The sequence below is a fragment of the Aristolochia californica genome, unplaced genomic scaffold, assembly GCF_029961685.1.
Source record: "Aristolochia californica isolate CCGP_79_NKW_82.1479 unplaced genomic scaffold, dmAriCali1.0.hap1 SCAF_5, whole genome shotgun sequence".
NCBI classification, from domain to species: Eukaryota; Viridiplantae; Streptophyta; class Magnoliopsida; order Piperales; family Aristolochiaceae; genus Aristolochia; species Aristolochia californica.
The window spans coordinates 42,091,129-42,105,867 of NW_027182214.1; the positions used below are offsets into that span (position 1 = coordinate 42,091,129).

The following is a 14,739-nucleotide window of genomic DNA, read 5'->3' on the forward strand; positions in this document are numbered from 1 at the left end:
AAAAAATGTTCCTTATTCTGCTTGGTATAGATATGAGAGTCAGGCCATTTGTACAAAGTGCCTTAAACTAATGAGTAAGGAAAACAAAGCGAACGGTGGGAGCTGTTCGCCGCGCTAGCTTTTATGCGCAAGAATTTGTGGAGGGGTTATAGGCTGGCCGAGCGCTGACGCTGCTTACTTTGCAGAACTCGCTCGTGCGGGCCTCCCAAACCCAAAACCCCGCCAAAACAACTTCCCAAGTTTCCAGAGGAACGTTCGATTCGTCGAAAGGTTCATACTTTCCACCCGTTTTTGCTCTGCTACTGAAAGCTTTTGTGTAACTTCTTTTTCCCCTGTGATGGTAGAGCTCTTTGTCAGTTAATGTCCTACTTGCTAATGAGTGAGAAACCTATCTGCATCTGATTTTGTTTACTCTTTCCCTCTGTTGATGTTCCTTTTTGTATTCTCTTTTCCTGTTGTGCTGTTTAACAAATTTCACCTCAAATTAGTATTAGCTAGTACATTTATTTGGTTTTAATGAACTAATTTTAGACCATTGAAATAGGGGGGATCGTGCTGGTTCTCTCTTGCATAGATGGTGAGCATCAATCCGGACTGAATGGACTAGAGTTGCTAGAGGATGCTGAATGGAAAAATGCAGAGGCTTGGATATGAGATAGAAGAGATGGGGAAAGGTGAGATAGGCTAGGTTTAGGTTTGGGGACGTGCAAGGGGTAAGAAAAAGGTGGTTGGAAGGGGAGGGATGGGTGGAACTCAAGGATGGTGGGGGATGAGTAGGAGTAACCAAGGGTTCGTCAGACTATAGGTTGGGTAGGGCGGCTTGGCTATAATAAAGGAACAAGCTAAGATAACTAATGGAATGGATGAACCAAAGATAAATACTTTTGCTAGAGGGATCTTCTCCTTGGGTAGATGACTTAGTGGGCATCCAGGGCGGAGAGCAATACCAAGGGCTCGTGTCTTTGCCGGTGGCCGCTGCCTAGAGGCCTTTTTTTATCGTTACATCAGATGCCCAAGGGTTGGCCAAAGCTGATAGGGGTTAGCTGAAGATAAAGGGATTTTTGTATTGAAATTAAATTATTCAAAGGCTCGTAGAGCTTACAATATCTGGACTGAGGACTGAAACTACTACTACTCTCCTCTCTTTGTGGACTAGGAATTCACGTTTAGAAACTTTTTTTGACATTTTACCCTTGACTTAGTTGCTGCCACTTTTCTAGAGTCTTCTCTGATTATTTTGCTCCTACATAGTTGGTGCCACTTCTCTATGACATTTTCTAACACTTTTGCCCGTTTTGATTGGCTCCACTTGTCTTCTTCTCATCATTGGCATTTAGCTTCTTCTTGTACTCTCCTACGACTTAAATAACATCCTATGAACATCTAATGTAAAGACTCAATCCGACTTCGCTCATGCAGGAGCTTAGTTCTCTTATTCTCCTATATCTCTCTTGTGGCCAACATGGCCTCTCTCTAGATATATTAAGATGGGGTTATAATTTGTACCCTTCAAGAGACCTTTGTACTGGTCTTGTAAAGCTGCTTTTCCTTGAAATTACTTTGTGGAGATGTTATTATCATAGCGTGAAATAGAATGGAGGGTCTAATGCTGAAATATAGAACACTTATGATTCGGCAAGTTGGATGAAAATCCCCTGATGTTGTTTACCTCTCAGTTCATTCAAATTTCTGCCTGACCTTATGAATTTATGACATTTGACCAGGAGTCACATCCTTGATAGTGTTCACAGTTCTCTTGTTGCGTCGTAGTACCACATCACGTTAAATTCAATCTTCGTCATGGGAAATATGCAGGGTACTCTTTGATGAGCTCTGCTGTATAACCTCTCTGTATGTGTTACGTGCACAAATAACTCTACAAGACTTAAGTGATACTGACTCCGAGAAGACTGGAAAATACTTGACCTTGTAGTCACGCTAGGCAAAGGTAAGGTGGTTGTTGATGAACTGCGGGTAGGTTGAGCCTACCCAAACCAATGTGAAGTTGAAGAAATGTTGAAATGGACGTCTATTTGATTTTCAGGAATAGGTCCGAACTCTTTTGTTGTATTTGTTGTCTTCTAGATATAATTTTACCTAGTAAACTTGTCCTCTTCTGACTGTTAGTTTTTTAACCCTGTCTTGTAACTCCATTCTGTCCCTCGATGGAGCATTTTTCAATACCATGCAAACTTTCCCCTTCCTACAATGGGCATATGGGTTTACTTTAGATCTTGTCAATATGTAATCCGAATCAGAATTTGACATATAGGGTAATATCCGAAATTTCGGATATTTTAAATCCTATTCAATATCCGGATTCAAAATCGGAAAACAAAGTCTATTCATTTCGCTACTGGGGATTTCTTCGGGGATGTTAGGGTGTGGTTTGCATCCCACAAGGTTAGTTTTTTTCCTGCTTTGTTTCTTATCTCTCCATGATGAAAAATTTGTGTTAAATAAGTGGTTTGCGTGATCAGGGACTTATAGTTAATTAATTATGTCGTTTTAGGCTTTATTGAATAGTCACGGTTTGTGTAATGGACAAATGGTCAAGTCATTGTACCTTTTATCATTGATTTAAAATATTTATAAGTTTTTAAAAATTATTCAAAAAATTATTTTTATTTTTTGAGTTTAAAAATAAAATTTATCTATACACTTTTATTACCTAATATTTAAAATAATAAATCATTAAAAGAGTATATTAATTAATTAAAAAATCTTAAGCTTACCTATTTAAACACTATTTATTATTTATTTAAATTATTTATTAGGTAATAAAAGTGTACCCATAAATTTATTTTGTAAACTCTAAAAAAAATTCTAATTTTTTTCAGTTTATAAATATTTTAAATTGATAGTAAAAGGTGTTAAATTGGTAATTTTTTAATTAATAAATAATTGAAATTGATAATAAATAGTGTTAAAAGTAAGATTTTTAATTAATATTTTAAATATATGGTAATAAAAAGTGTATGGATAAATTTATTTTTTAAACTCGAAATAATTTTAAATAGATAATAAATGGTGCTACGTGGATGATGTTGTTTTGGTTTACCATGTAATATTCTAAACTCTAGCGTGTTTGTATCATTTAATAATGTGGCATCTTACATGGGTTCTGACGTGTTTTTAAGGTGATGTGTTATTTGATGTGTCCTTAGATTTATGCGGTCATACATACTCAGTCAAAGCTTTTGTGTCATTTTTTATTGTACACAAAGTTGACCGTCCAAGTTGATTATTTTTAAAATAAGTTCAAAAGTTTGACGTTTATCTAATTAAATTTAAAAAATTAGATAAAAACCTAAAATTCTCATATAAGGATTTCCAAAATTTGATCGATCCAGAATTCGAGGATCCCTGAAATGATCCGTTTAAACCATTTTAAAACCACTGGGCTGCATTCGTTAGCAGTGAAACAGGTATTCTTATTTTTCTCTCTTCCGATCGTTAGAATTCACGTAGTGTATGCAAGAGAAAATTTACTATCGATCAAGGATTATTCCACTTTGATCATGGATACTTCTCGACTCGCCGGAATATAGTCAGGTATAGTTAGTTCTGATTTTGGGAAGTTCAGGATTTGAGCAATCAGTTATCATTCGGCCGTCAGCCATATATACCAGTTTCTGAAAAAACGAAGTTACAGTCGAGCTCACTGTTTTTCAAAAGATCTAGCCACAGAAACCAAACGAAAGGGAGAGAGGGAAAGGTCGTCTGGAGTACCTTCTGGTTGTCTCTGCTCTCTGACACTGTTGTCTGGAATCGCCTAGGTGTGCGCGGCCTTGGCCGTATCTTCCAGACCGACACATCTCGATTTGCCAACCTCAATACCAAAAGAGATTAGGGCAAATTGCCGAGCGACCAATTGGACGCCTCCTTGATCAGAACACTACGTTTCGTAGTAAATCCGTTTCTGTCATCTTGCTTTATCTTCCACTCTGGTGTCTATCGTGTTAAACTTTTTGTCCGATTCTGTTTCTACAGCTTATACTTGCTTCCCAGAAGGATCGATGATCTACGATCGAACAACTGTTCATGGATCAGCAGCTGCTGCGAGAGCAAGGACTTCACTATGTGAAAACGAAAACAAAAGGTGCGCTTCAAATCTGCTACAGTCTACAGACTTCGACATGCACCGATTGGGATTTTAGATTGGTACTGCGACTCTGAAAAGATGCGGATGAAGTAAACCGTGATGGAGTTGGTATTTATATCTACAGTTTTACTGGTGCTTCTCGGCGTAGAAGGAGAACTGCGGAAAAGACAAATAGCTATGGAAATAACCAGAAAAAAAGAATGAAGATTAGAGGAGTAGGTCACGGTGGTCCCGTCGCTCGCGCCTGTAGACGCCGTGCTGACTGGGGGCGGCGGGTGGTTGCGCATCGCCGACAGGGCGGACAATGCGGGTGGTTGGAGCCAAAAAAGAAAGAAAAATAAAGGGACGGCTACCCGGGGAGTGTCTCTTGACGTGTCAAAGTAGAACGTCTGCATGTGCGCCACGTGGGACCCAGAATCACGTGAACAATATTGTCAGATGGGTCCCACTGGCAGCGACGTAGAAAACTCAAAGTGGGGATCCAATGAATCTCCTCATCTCCTCTCCACCAATCATCGCTTTCTTCCCACGTGGGACATCTGGTCCCACAACCCCACCCCCCTCCCCCTCCTTTCGCCTCCATTATTATTTTTTTTTATTTGCGCCGCTTCGTTCCACCTCCTACCCTCGGCGCATCACCTCTCCTTCACCTCCTCTCCTCTCTGACCAGTGATCATCATCATCATCATCATGGCAGATTCATCTGCTTCATACATACACATGGTACGTTTCCGATCTTTAGTACTCCTCCGTTTTCCTTCTTTTCTCTCTCTTCCGATCTCCCATGCAGTTGACCGATCAGTACAAACCTCGTACATCAATTTCCACCTGATCTGATGTAAAACAGGTGCAACATCTGATCGAGGAGTGTCTGCTCTTCCATATGACAAAGGAGGAGTGCATGGACGCTCTCTCCAAGCACGCCAACATCAAACCAGTGATCACCTCCACCGGTTAGTCGCGACTCTTTCTCTTCCTCTCCTTTTCCAGGCCTGTTTCGGCCAGCTCCTCTACGGAAGGAAATTATATCATGAACCCCTGAACTGAATCTTGTTTTGTTTGCCAAGTCTGGCGAGAGTTGGAGAAGGAGAACACCAAGTTCTTCGAGGCGTACACCCGCCAAAGGGAAGAGATACTGTCGGAGAAGGAGACCAAGGAGAGGATTCTCAAGATCCTGTCTGAAACTTCCAGGGATCCCGGCGAGTAGAAAAAAAGCCGGCCGCTGAAGATGGTAAGGGTAAGGAATGCAGTGGCTTGTAGTGTAAATATGTTGGAGGTCAATGGGCACAAGTTATAAGCAGTCGAGGAAAGAAACAGAAACCATAGCTAGTATCCTGATTGCGTAAAATCTGTTCCTCTTTCCTCTCGGGCGAGCTAGGAAGAGCTCAGAGCACGTGGCAGCTCAGGATGGATCTGTGTACCTCTTCTGATTCCACTGCTGACGTGAAAATAATTGTCTTCTGCCTTCTGTTTCAAGTTTGTAATTGATTCCGTCCTTCGTGTACTAATTTATTATTATTTCAGCGAGTTCTCGTATCATTTTCCACTCAGAGATCAGCCGAAATTATTCTTAATAATCATAGTTTATTTCGTGTACTGTGTGATGCTTGATTGTTATTTTATTATAAAATAGCAAAATGAGAAATTTTGAAGGCAGAGGAGGAAGACGACGACTGGGAATGAGACGAGACGGCGGTTACTGTGGACGGGCTGGTATCGATGCGTGGAAAAGAAGGCGCGTCGGCTGCCGGCCAATGGTCGTTATCTCCAGCCTTTCCTGTCAATACAGACGTCGACGGAGGTGTAACCACTTCAGCTTCCCGCCTGTGTTGTTCAAATCACGTCTCTATTCTTGTAATTCCTTCTTTGTTTGTATCAAATCATGGTTGCGTATCTCATTTTGATAAGGGGCAGCTCGAATCGTCGGTAGAGCTGTAGCTGCGCCGGGCGTTGGGATGGGGTCGTGGTAAGGGATGAAAGAATCTTGGAGAGGAGGAAGAAGGGGCGCGGTGGTGTCACGTACCGGGGATGAGCTCAATGAAAAACCAAAATGGGTGGAATCCTTGGCACGTGGGAACGATGATGAGCTTCGGAGACTTCTCGATCCTTGCAAGACGACACACACTCGCATTTATGGAAGCAGTCATCTTTCCCCTTCCTGCGATTCTCAAACACTTAATTCTTCGTCTTCATCTTTGGTGCTCCAAACCATAGATTGGAACTACTTTCCTCGTCTGCTAGTCTCATGGGAATTCGTTCTTCTTTCCCCGTGACCTCCCGTCTCTAATCTTCGGACTTTTCACGTGTCAAAATCCATCGTTTCTCATTCGCACAGGTATTTCTTCTAATTCAGTTTGTCACATGATTCGCTTTTGTTCTTTTGGAGCTGCAATTAAAAATTTCAATGGGTTTATTAGGATTTTTTTCGATCTATGATCCAAATTTGTTCTTAGATGTCAGATGATTCTTCGTGTACTGATCGCAGCAACGTGTAGGAAGAGAAAATTGAGTGCCTGGAATTAGAGCAGAAATGAGAAACCTAACAAGTCAGGGTCTCTGTGAGAAGAAACTAGTACAGTATCCAGTAACAGTAGAAGCAAGTCTCTGTAATCGAGATTCACGCGTTCACCTTGGGTGCCCAACCGGCGATCACATGCTCCTTCGAAGCCTTGGTCTTAACGAATGATTCTCTGGAGAAGAAGGCCTGCAACGGATAAAAAAGAAGCTACAAGTCGGGGAAGAAAACCTCCAGAAATGACATTACAATGGGTCTTCAAGACTTTGACAGAAACATAAAACTCTAAGCATACTACTCCAATAATGATCATTTTACTCACAGATAATACGAACTAAACGATTGAACAGAGGCTTGACCTAAGAGTGTAAAGCAAGCTGAAACAGAGCTGTCCCGAGAGAAGCCATACGAATCAGCACAATTTCCTACTTATTCCATTGAGACGAGTTTCTTTACCTTCTTTACCAAAAGTATACTAGGATTTGAAGGATAATATCAAACGATAAAATTCAGTGGACCATTTCCAAGATCTAAAACATCCTTCGACCAACTGTAAGAAGTGTTACTAACCATTGCGCCAAAAGACCGGTCTATTAGCGAAGGCGCAACATGCATATTAAACACAAGTCATTTCAACACTCCCCCGCACGGAGAACACCCGTGTACAAATGCAAATGTACAATCCCACCTATACGGGGACGGCCAAAGACAAAATCCCACCTATGCGGGGACGAAACAAAGACAATCCCACCTATGCGGGGACGAAACAAACGGGGGGAGCGGGACTCGAACTCGAGACCACCTGTTCTGACACCATGTTACTAACCATTGCGCCAAAAGACCGGTCTATTAGCGAAGGCGCAACATGCATATTAAAGACAAGTCATTCCAACAAGAAGTCATCTCACAAAATTTTGGATGACTTTCAAACATGATCCTAAGGCTTCCTCTAGGACTGATGAGATCATTCCATAAGTAATATATGAAATAACATTTTATCCTCATATAAAAAATTTTCAACTCCCTCCATTCACTGCATGAGGGGCCAGGCAAACCTCCCCATCCTCTTTGGCGATGGGCTAATGGAAATGAATGGAGATGAGGCCCCATTCCATCCCTTTCTTTCTATGTAAACAGAAACAGAGGGAGTGGAGAGGTGATCTCTCAATAAAGGATGTTAATGTTCCCCATCCGTATAGCAGAAAGAGAGAGAGAAGGGAAGCGTCTGAGGACACACCCTCTCTGCTTTAGACGGGGAGGGAATGGGATGGTTCCAGTGCACAGACAAGAGAAAAGGGCAGGGCGTATGCCTTCCTTGACAAGCCCTCACTTCACTTATTCTCTGAAAAAAAAAAGAAACAACACAAGAGGGCAGAGGTGGCAGCCTTGTCCCCTTTTCTAATGCTAGTGGAGAAGCCCCCGCCCTCCCTGCCACCGTTGATAACGTAAGAGGATTAGGCTGGGGCAGTGAGTTTACAAGTTGAACTGGTGATCTGGCCTGGTCAACCAGGTTTTCACCTTATTCTGAGTCTGTGGGTATTTTGATCCAGTCAACTGGGTCTAGTAGAACTAGGTTCAACTGGCCAATCTGATTCAGATTTTATAACACTAGTCGGTCGGAATACTTTTCTTTATTTTATATATCCTAGAAATCAATCAGTCTAACAAATAAAAGTGGTTTGAAAACAAAATTGCCAGTTTCAAAGTTCAGCGTGTATTTTTTGTAAAAAAAGAAGTTCATCATATAGTAAAAATTGAAATAAATGCAATAACATTCTGAAAAAGAAAAAGAAAACCTTCAGTACATAGAATTTTCTTGTTATAAACTAAAATAAAACCTTCCACGATAATCAGGTCCATTAACCTAATATAAGTGAACAGGTTTTTTTTAAACAGATTTTATTGGGATCATTGTCCAATAACTCACATCACCTGCTCCACCTTGGTTGTTAATGTCACAGATGCCAAGTTCTGAATGGATTTGCAATGAAGTACATAGAAACACCAAAAAGCAAAAAACAAACCACATCAATTACCTTCAGGTAATTGTGAACAGCAGTCAAATTCTCTGGGACAGTCCAATTTTTGAAATGGCCAAGGGCAACCTCCAGGTGGTACAGCTTAGGAGCCAAGCTCAAATCAGCTGCTGTCACATTCTCACCAGCTATGTAAGGGCCCTACATCATGTAAGCTTCGTAAGTACCTCTTCAAAATTTATGAGAAAAGGAATACATTAGAAAATAGGTCCAAGAGTATTTTGGCTATTTTACCACTTCAGTGGTTAATGTAATCTTGTTCTGCATGTTCAAAATCTTTGTCAGTACTATTCAGGCTCTTCAAAAAGCTTTTCTTCTGTTTTGACGTTTTTCTCTCAATTTTCTCCTCTTCCTTCACCCAAATAAAAGAAGGGCGAAAGACTAGTTTAAATCCTATACTTCGACTGTCAGGGCTTGCAGCAAGCACAAGCTAACAATGACTTCAGGACAAATTGCCTGGTATCGCTTTTGCCCTCTAAAAATGGTTTTGTAGCATGACATCTCAAGTAAACTGAAAACCATGTATGCACAGCTGTCAAGGTACAATTAACATTGGATGCACCTTCATCTTCAACTTAAGCATGTCAACTTCTCAAATTAGTTTCTTCCAAATAAGAATCGGATTCCTCCAAAAACTTTCTTGTAACTCCAGGAAACTGCCAAAGACTCTACATGACAAAAAAAAAATTGAACAACATGATATAGCACTGCCAGCTAAATGTCACTGCTTCTAGCAAACAGTTATCATACTCTTCTAACTTTGAGCCTCCCTTCCAACATGGACAGCATGATAAGAAACTCTTCAAGGTCTTGTCTTTTCAGCTTCCAAATAAAGAATTAAAGACTCTTCTGGGTAAGGGAGAGAAAGAGAAAAAGTGGGAGAGGAGAGCAAGGCAAGAGAGGTTTCAGAGCCAACACCCCCCATTTATACTTTTTCCTATGCGGTATTTGGTAAACTCCACAATCAATTAGGGGGAGAGTGCAATTACTTTTTTGTATTAGTGTGCACAATGGAAAGTATAGTGGAAGGTAATTTTTTTGTATTAGCATATAGTGAAAAGTACAAAGGAAATTTATTAATAAAAAACTCTAATAGATTTAACTTTTATAAGATAATTTTTATTTCACTATTCTATTAATAAGTTAAGATAGATTTTAACTTGTCCGATTAATAAATAATTAAAATTTTATATTAACTTTATTATTTAATTAAATATATAAAAATAAATTATTTAAACAAATTTTACTTTTATAATATCCAAATGCTTAATAAAATTGTTACTTTTTAATATCTAAATTCTCACTCTTAAAATATTAATTAAATATAATATTAAAAATCATAAATTTATGTAAATAAAAAAGAGGGCAATTAATTATACAAGATTATTTTATAGATTTAATTTTATATGATAGTTCTATTTAACTAAATAAAAAACCTATTTAATTTTTTAAAACTAATAAATAATTAAAAAATAAATTAAGATTATTTATTTAATTACATATATAAAAAATGATTAAAAAAATCCTTACTATTATAATATCCAAATGTTAATCAAATTGTTACTTTTACAACATCTAAATCCTCACTCTTACAATAGTCATTAAATATAATATTAAAATAAGGAATTTATATAAATAAAAAAGGTTATTTTATTATATAAAATTACTTTAATATATCCAAATGCAAGAGTTGGAGAGCAAAATGAGCAAAACAAGAGTGAGAGAGCGAGTGAAAGTGAATTCACCAGCCTTAGGGAGTAATTCACTTTCACTCGTTTTTATTAAGAATAAGTGAAAGTGAATTACCTTAGAGTGAAAAGGTAAAGTGAGCACAACAAGAGAGAGTGAGAGAGTAAGTGAACGTGCATTCACTAGCATTAGAGAATGATTTCACTTTCACTCATTTTTCTTAAGAATGAGTGAAAGTGAACTAGGTAATTCACTTTCACTCGCCACTTACAATAAACACTAATATGTTTTGGGTTATTTTCATTAGTGAAAGTACTTTCACTTTCACTTTCAGAGTGCAGAGCCTTAGGGTTCCCTCATTACATAATTTAAAAGATCTTAGGAGATGGGGATATTACATTAATCTAAAAGATATACTAAGAATTTTAAAAAATACATTAATCAAAGTAAAATTCTTTCTATTCTAACAAGATTTCATCTTCTTCTAGAGAGGCAAGTTTAACTCCAGTTTTGACCAACCCTTTGAGGGGTAAATTTATCTTTTTACCCTTAAGCTCCTATTTTCTAGGATGTGGCACCACTTTCTAATTTTTGGATGGTGCTACTTTCTATTTTTCTTTCTTCTTCTTCTTCTCTTATTTTCTTCTTCTATGTTGGGGCTAATTTTGGGTCCCTATCATTCCCACCTTTCTTGAGTATCAACTTTGTCCTCAACTTTGAAAGTTGAGGAATCATAGAAGGAATTCATCTTCACGTGTCCAAAGTAGCGCACCCTAAATTTTCTGAAAAAAAATAATCAAATTACCACTTTTACCCTTAAGGTGGTGTCCCTTAAACTGTAAAAATAAATGCCCCCCAAATTACAATTTGTACCCATCCCCTAGCTTGGTACATGCGTGTTTTTACATAAATTTAGGTCTTATCACAACACCAGTCACATCAAACACTTTAAGTAATTTGCACTGTTGCAATGATACTGTTCTACTATAGACTAGAGTCACAGAAATTTTCTAGTTGCAAGAATTGTAAAACTATTTAGAAGAATCTCCAAACAGATAAACTAAATGATGAAAGGAATTTCTTAAATAAGCAAAAAAGACTATCAAGTCAAGAAATGCTCACATGTGCCTTGAGATGATTATCCAGAGCTTTTAACTCATCTAGCAATGCTTGCTCTGAGCCATCAACTGGGTCCTTGCTTTTCAGAAACTTCACAAATGAGGAAAATATCTTCGAACCTCTAGAGGGGAGCAGTTTGTGGCGGTGATAAGGAAGTTAGTTTCAGGAAAGTGTCAAAGCAAGAATTGGAAAAGTTTGGATATTTTCCATCGATGTTTGAGAGACTTCATGGTTAGGAAGACAAAAAGACTAATTTTAGAGTTTACAGCTTAGAAATCAAAGTTATTAATGACTTAAACATTTCAACCAAATCTTTGGACACTTGGTTGCCACTAACAGGTTCAATTCAGTGCTGGAGACGAAGATAAAGAGTAAATCATCTGAAAGAGATTTCCAGATATGTCAGCAAAGAGCAGGCATGCATGATGAAAGCCAACTGTAATGCTAGTCCAGACTCTAAAGAATCAAATCTTTATTCCTTCATTCCTCTCATTTTTCTCTTTCCCTTCGTTTTGCATTTGCAATGTCATTTCCTTTTAATAAGCCAATAATTTACAAGGATGTCCTGATCTTAATTTCAATGAAAAATAATGAAAAGCTATAGTGTCATAGTCCATATATTACTTGTTCAACATTCAAGGTGAAGCTAGGATTTCTAACTAGCATCCAGTCTCGCATGCATACCATTAAAATGTTTGTATTCATACTCCCCCTTCTCATATCCTGATCTCTACAAAATTTTAAAATCTATGCAAGGCATGATGTTATACGAAAGGAATTGAAAATTCAAGAGATCAGAAAGCAACTAGATATTGAATTCACCACTTTCAGGACTCAGTTTCCAGGCCCCAGGTATATGAACTGACAAATCAATTGCAAGAATTGTTTAACTTCATCTATACCTGGTTTCAGAGCAGCCAGATGTGAAGGGAAATTTGAGGTGCTTTGATGTTAATGCCAAGAAAAAGGTAAAAAGCAAAAAAGCCAATAAGGGGAAGAAGTTGAAAGAGAAAACATGGTTGAAGTAGGAGGAAAGACAGAACAAGGAATGCCAGTAGAAAAGGGAAAGGACCTACGTGTTAAATGTCAAAAGCAGCCCTAGACCCTAGAGGGAGTCTAAGAAGATGTTTCTCTCTTACAGGCTGCTCCATATCAATTGTTGAATACCTATTGTGTCAGAAAGAGTAAAATAACCTCTACACATTATTGACCTATTAATGAGAAATCTAATTGAATAGGGCCTAATTTGTTCCTGCTTGGAAGATATGCTACTTTGGGCAAGTGCTAGCCTGGCACATAAACCTTACAGCACCCTGCAGTTTGAAGTGTCATGACGGAAGGGAGAGGCACTTTCTACTTCAATTGCACTAGAGTTAGAGGCTTCGATAACACCCATCAGTTAAATTTTGCATCATAGCTTGACCTCATACAGCATTAGCTTCCTTTTTCACAGGAAGAAGAGTCAATTGACTGAATTTCAAATCAATTGGAAAGCAAGGAGGGGAGTCAGCTACCTCAACCTCTATGAGGGTGCCAGCATGAAGCAGGGACAATGTTTTCTACCAAATGTAAGTAAAAGAATGGGAAAGTAATCTCATTCAATCGAACAAAAGATTCAGAATCAAACTGGAATTTAAGGCTATGAACCGAGCAAAGAAAGAGAAATCTCAGATCGGCCTCAACTGATGAGCACCAAAACCTAAAGGAAGATAGAGAAAACAGCTTGAACCAATCAAGTAAGCAGAGCAAAGCTAGATTGGCCTCAGAAGAGAATATAACCATGATTCGATCTCTGGGCAGAGGAAGGAGCCTTCTTTGTTATGTTGTCTTCAACTTTTGAGGCGTACACGAGATGGATTAGCAGAGTCACTAAAGTGAACTGGAAGGACTGTAACTTGCGTCCTCTGAGAAGGCCAGGGCCTGGTGCCCAAGTAAAATGGAAAGCACATTCTAATCATTCAGAATAAGTTATAGCAGGATTAAAAATAACCTATACATGTAGAACTACTAACAAATGCACAAAAAGAAATTGTAAAAATGTTTTTTCGGTGTTGATTACACACGCACACACCCCTACCCCCCTGGCGAGACTTGAGCTCAAGACCTCACACCTGAAATCCCCCATGTGACCACTGAAAGAATGGCCCAAGCAACAGAAATTCCAAAAACGTAACCATGCTAAACAGCATTGAAAACTTTCAGAAACTTAAAAACCCACAGAAACACAAAAGAGAATTAAAAAAGGAACTGACACAGAAGCGTATTCCGGAGGAGTAACCAACGATGGCTCCGGGTACTTCTCCTCAATAGTCTGAGTAATGACATCGGAATCCGGGACCCAGTTGTCAGACGATTTGAACACAGGCACCTTCCCTTCAGGGCTAATATCCAAAAACCTGCCCATTCATGGCCGTATAATCACAGTCAATCGATAAAGCGAAAGAGAACCAAAGAGACATACACATGCAAATGCTTCCTCGGTTCTCAGTAGAAAAAAACTTACCATTGGGGCTTGTTACCGACATCGATCAACTTCATATCATAAGGGATTTTTTTCTCCTCCAGAGTTAGGAGCACCCTTTGGCTAAAAGGGCCTGAAAATAATCAAAAACAGATTAAAAGAAGAAGACAAAAAAAGAGCGGAAGAATAAAAACCAAGTGTGAAGAAGAACGGAGAGAAACAACTAACAGTCGCCAAGCACATCAGGTACTCCAACTGCAGCCTTCACACAAAGTTGAACAGGCTCCATGCTGGCGCTTCGATTCAGCAAATGTCGTAGGGGAGATAATACCAGGACCACCCGGTGACTCACAGTAGCTGCTCGAATGTCTGAAAGTAGAGAGGAACGCGTCTCTATTCGTAATATGAATGCACACATTCCGGTGGTAGCTCCATGAGAGGATCTTAACAAGAGACGCGCAAACTCTAGCTTCTCTAGATGAGTATCGGCTCTGGAGCTCTCTGTTCAGGATACATAGGTCTAAGCCACAGGGTTTACCGATTTGAACTCGAGGCCCGATTCGGAAAAATGAAATCCGAGTCAGATCGTTATCTGACTCGTTGAACAAAACGATCAAAGTCTCACCCTTTCACTCGATTCCCTGTCTTAGATCCCATCCAACTCGTCCGAATCGCGAATCACTCGACGAGTCAGAAAAACCTTTGTCTAAAACCACTCCAAAACCCTAAACCCTCAAAAATAATAATTAAAAAAATAGTTAATAAATTTGTTTGGAGGTATGAGACTCTTACTCAAAAACTCCTTAAATACTTT

General features: G+C 39.0%; 2 protein-coding genes and 1 non-coding gene across 3 annotated transcripts; 2 read left to right on the top strand and 1 right to left on the bottom strand.

The window, feature by feature from the left end:
- The first annotated feature begins 57 nt into the window (after positions 1 to 57).
- LOC137966781 (U12 minor spliceosomal RNA) lies at positions 58 to 213 on the top strand. The gene has a single exon (XR_011116272.1). It is a non-coding gene; the product is annotated as a U12 minor spliceosomal RNA (small nuclear RNA).
- Positions 214 to 4,725: 4,512 nt separating this feature from the next.
- LOC137965631 (uncharacterized) lies at positions 4,726 to 6,776 on the top strand. Its single transcript, XM_068811907.1, has 4 exons — positions 4,726 to 4,828; positions 4,953 to 5,058; positions 5,173 to 6,440; positions 6,559 to 6,776. Exons 1-3 carry the CDS (start codon positions 4,796 to 4,798, stop codon positions 5,310 to 5,312), a joined length of 279 nt encoding a protein of 92 aa, XP_068668008.1. The 5' UTR covers positions 4,726 to 4,795; the 3' UTR covers positions 5,313 to 6,440; positions 6,559 to 6,776.
- On the bottom strand, positions 6,435 to 14,438 carry LOC137965629 (probable glutathione S-transferase DHAR1, cytosolic). The gene is made up of 7 exons (XM_068811906.1): positions 14,154 to 14,438; positions 13,968 to 14,058; positions 13,717 to 13,860; positions 11,468 to 11,585; positions 8,657 to 8,797; positions 6,735 to 6,809; positions 6,435 to 6,618 (listed from the first exon to the last, which is right to left on the bottom strand). The coding sequence occupies exons 1-7, from the start codon at positions 14,341 to 14,343 to the stop codon at positions 6,562 to 6,564; spliced, it is 816 nt and encodes a 271-aa protein (XP_068668007.1). The 5' UTR covers positions 14,344 to 14,438; the 3' UTR covers positions 6,435 to 6,561.
- Between the last annotated feature and the right edge of the window lie 301 nt (positions 14,439 to 14,739).

Coding starts and splice junctions, on each gene's coding strand:
- LOC137965631 (XM_068811907.1), top strand. CDS start 4,796: ATGGCAGATTCATCTGCTTCATACATACACATG. Junction 4,829..4,952: donor CTGCTTCATACATACACATG/GTACGTTTCCGA, acceptor GATGTAAAACAG/GTGCAACATCTGATCGAGGA. Junction 5,059..5,172: donor ACCAGTGATCACCTCCACCG/GTTAGTCGCGAC, acceptor TTGTTTGCCAAG/TCTGGCGAGAGTTGGAGAAG.
- LOC137965629 (XM_068811906.1), bottom strand. CDS start 14,343: ATGTGTGCATTCATATTACGAATAGAGACGCGTTCCTCTCTACTTTCA. Junction 11,586..13,716: donor CCTCCGGAATACGCTTCTGT/GTCAGTTCCTTT, acceptor GCTCCCCTCTAG/AGGTTCGAAGATATTTTCCT. Junction 6,810..8,656: donor CTGTTCACAATTACCTGAAG/GTAATTGATGTG, acceptor TATCCGTTGCAG/GCCTTCTTCTCCAGAGAATC.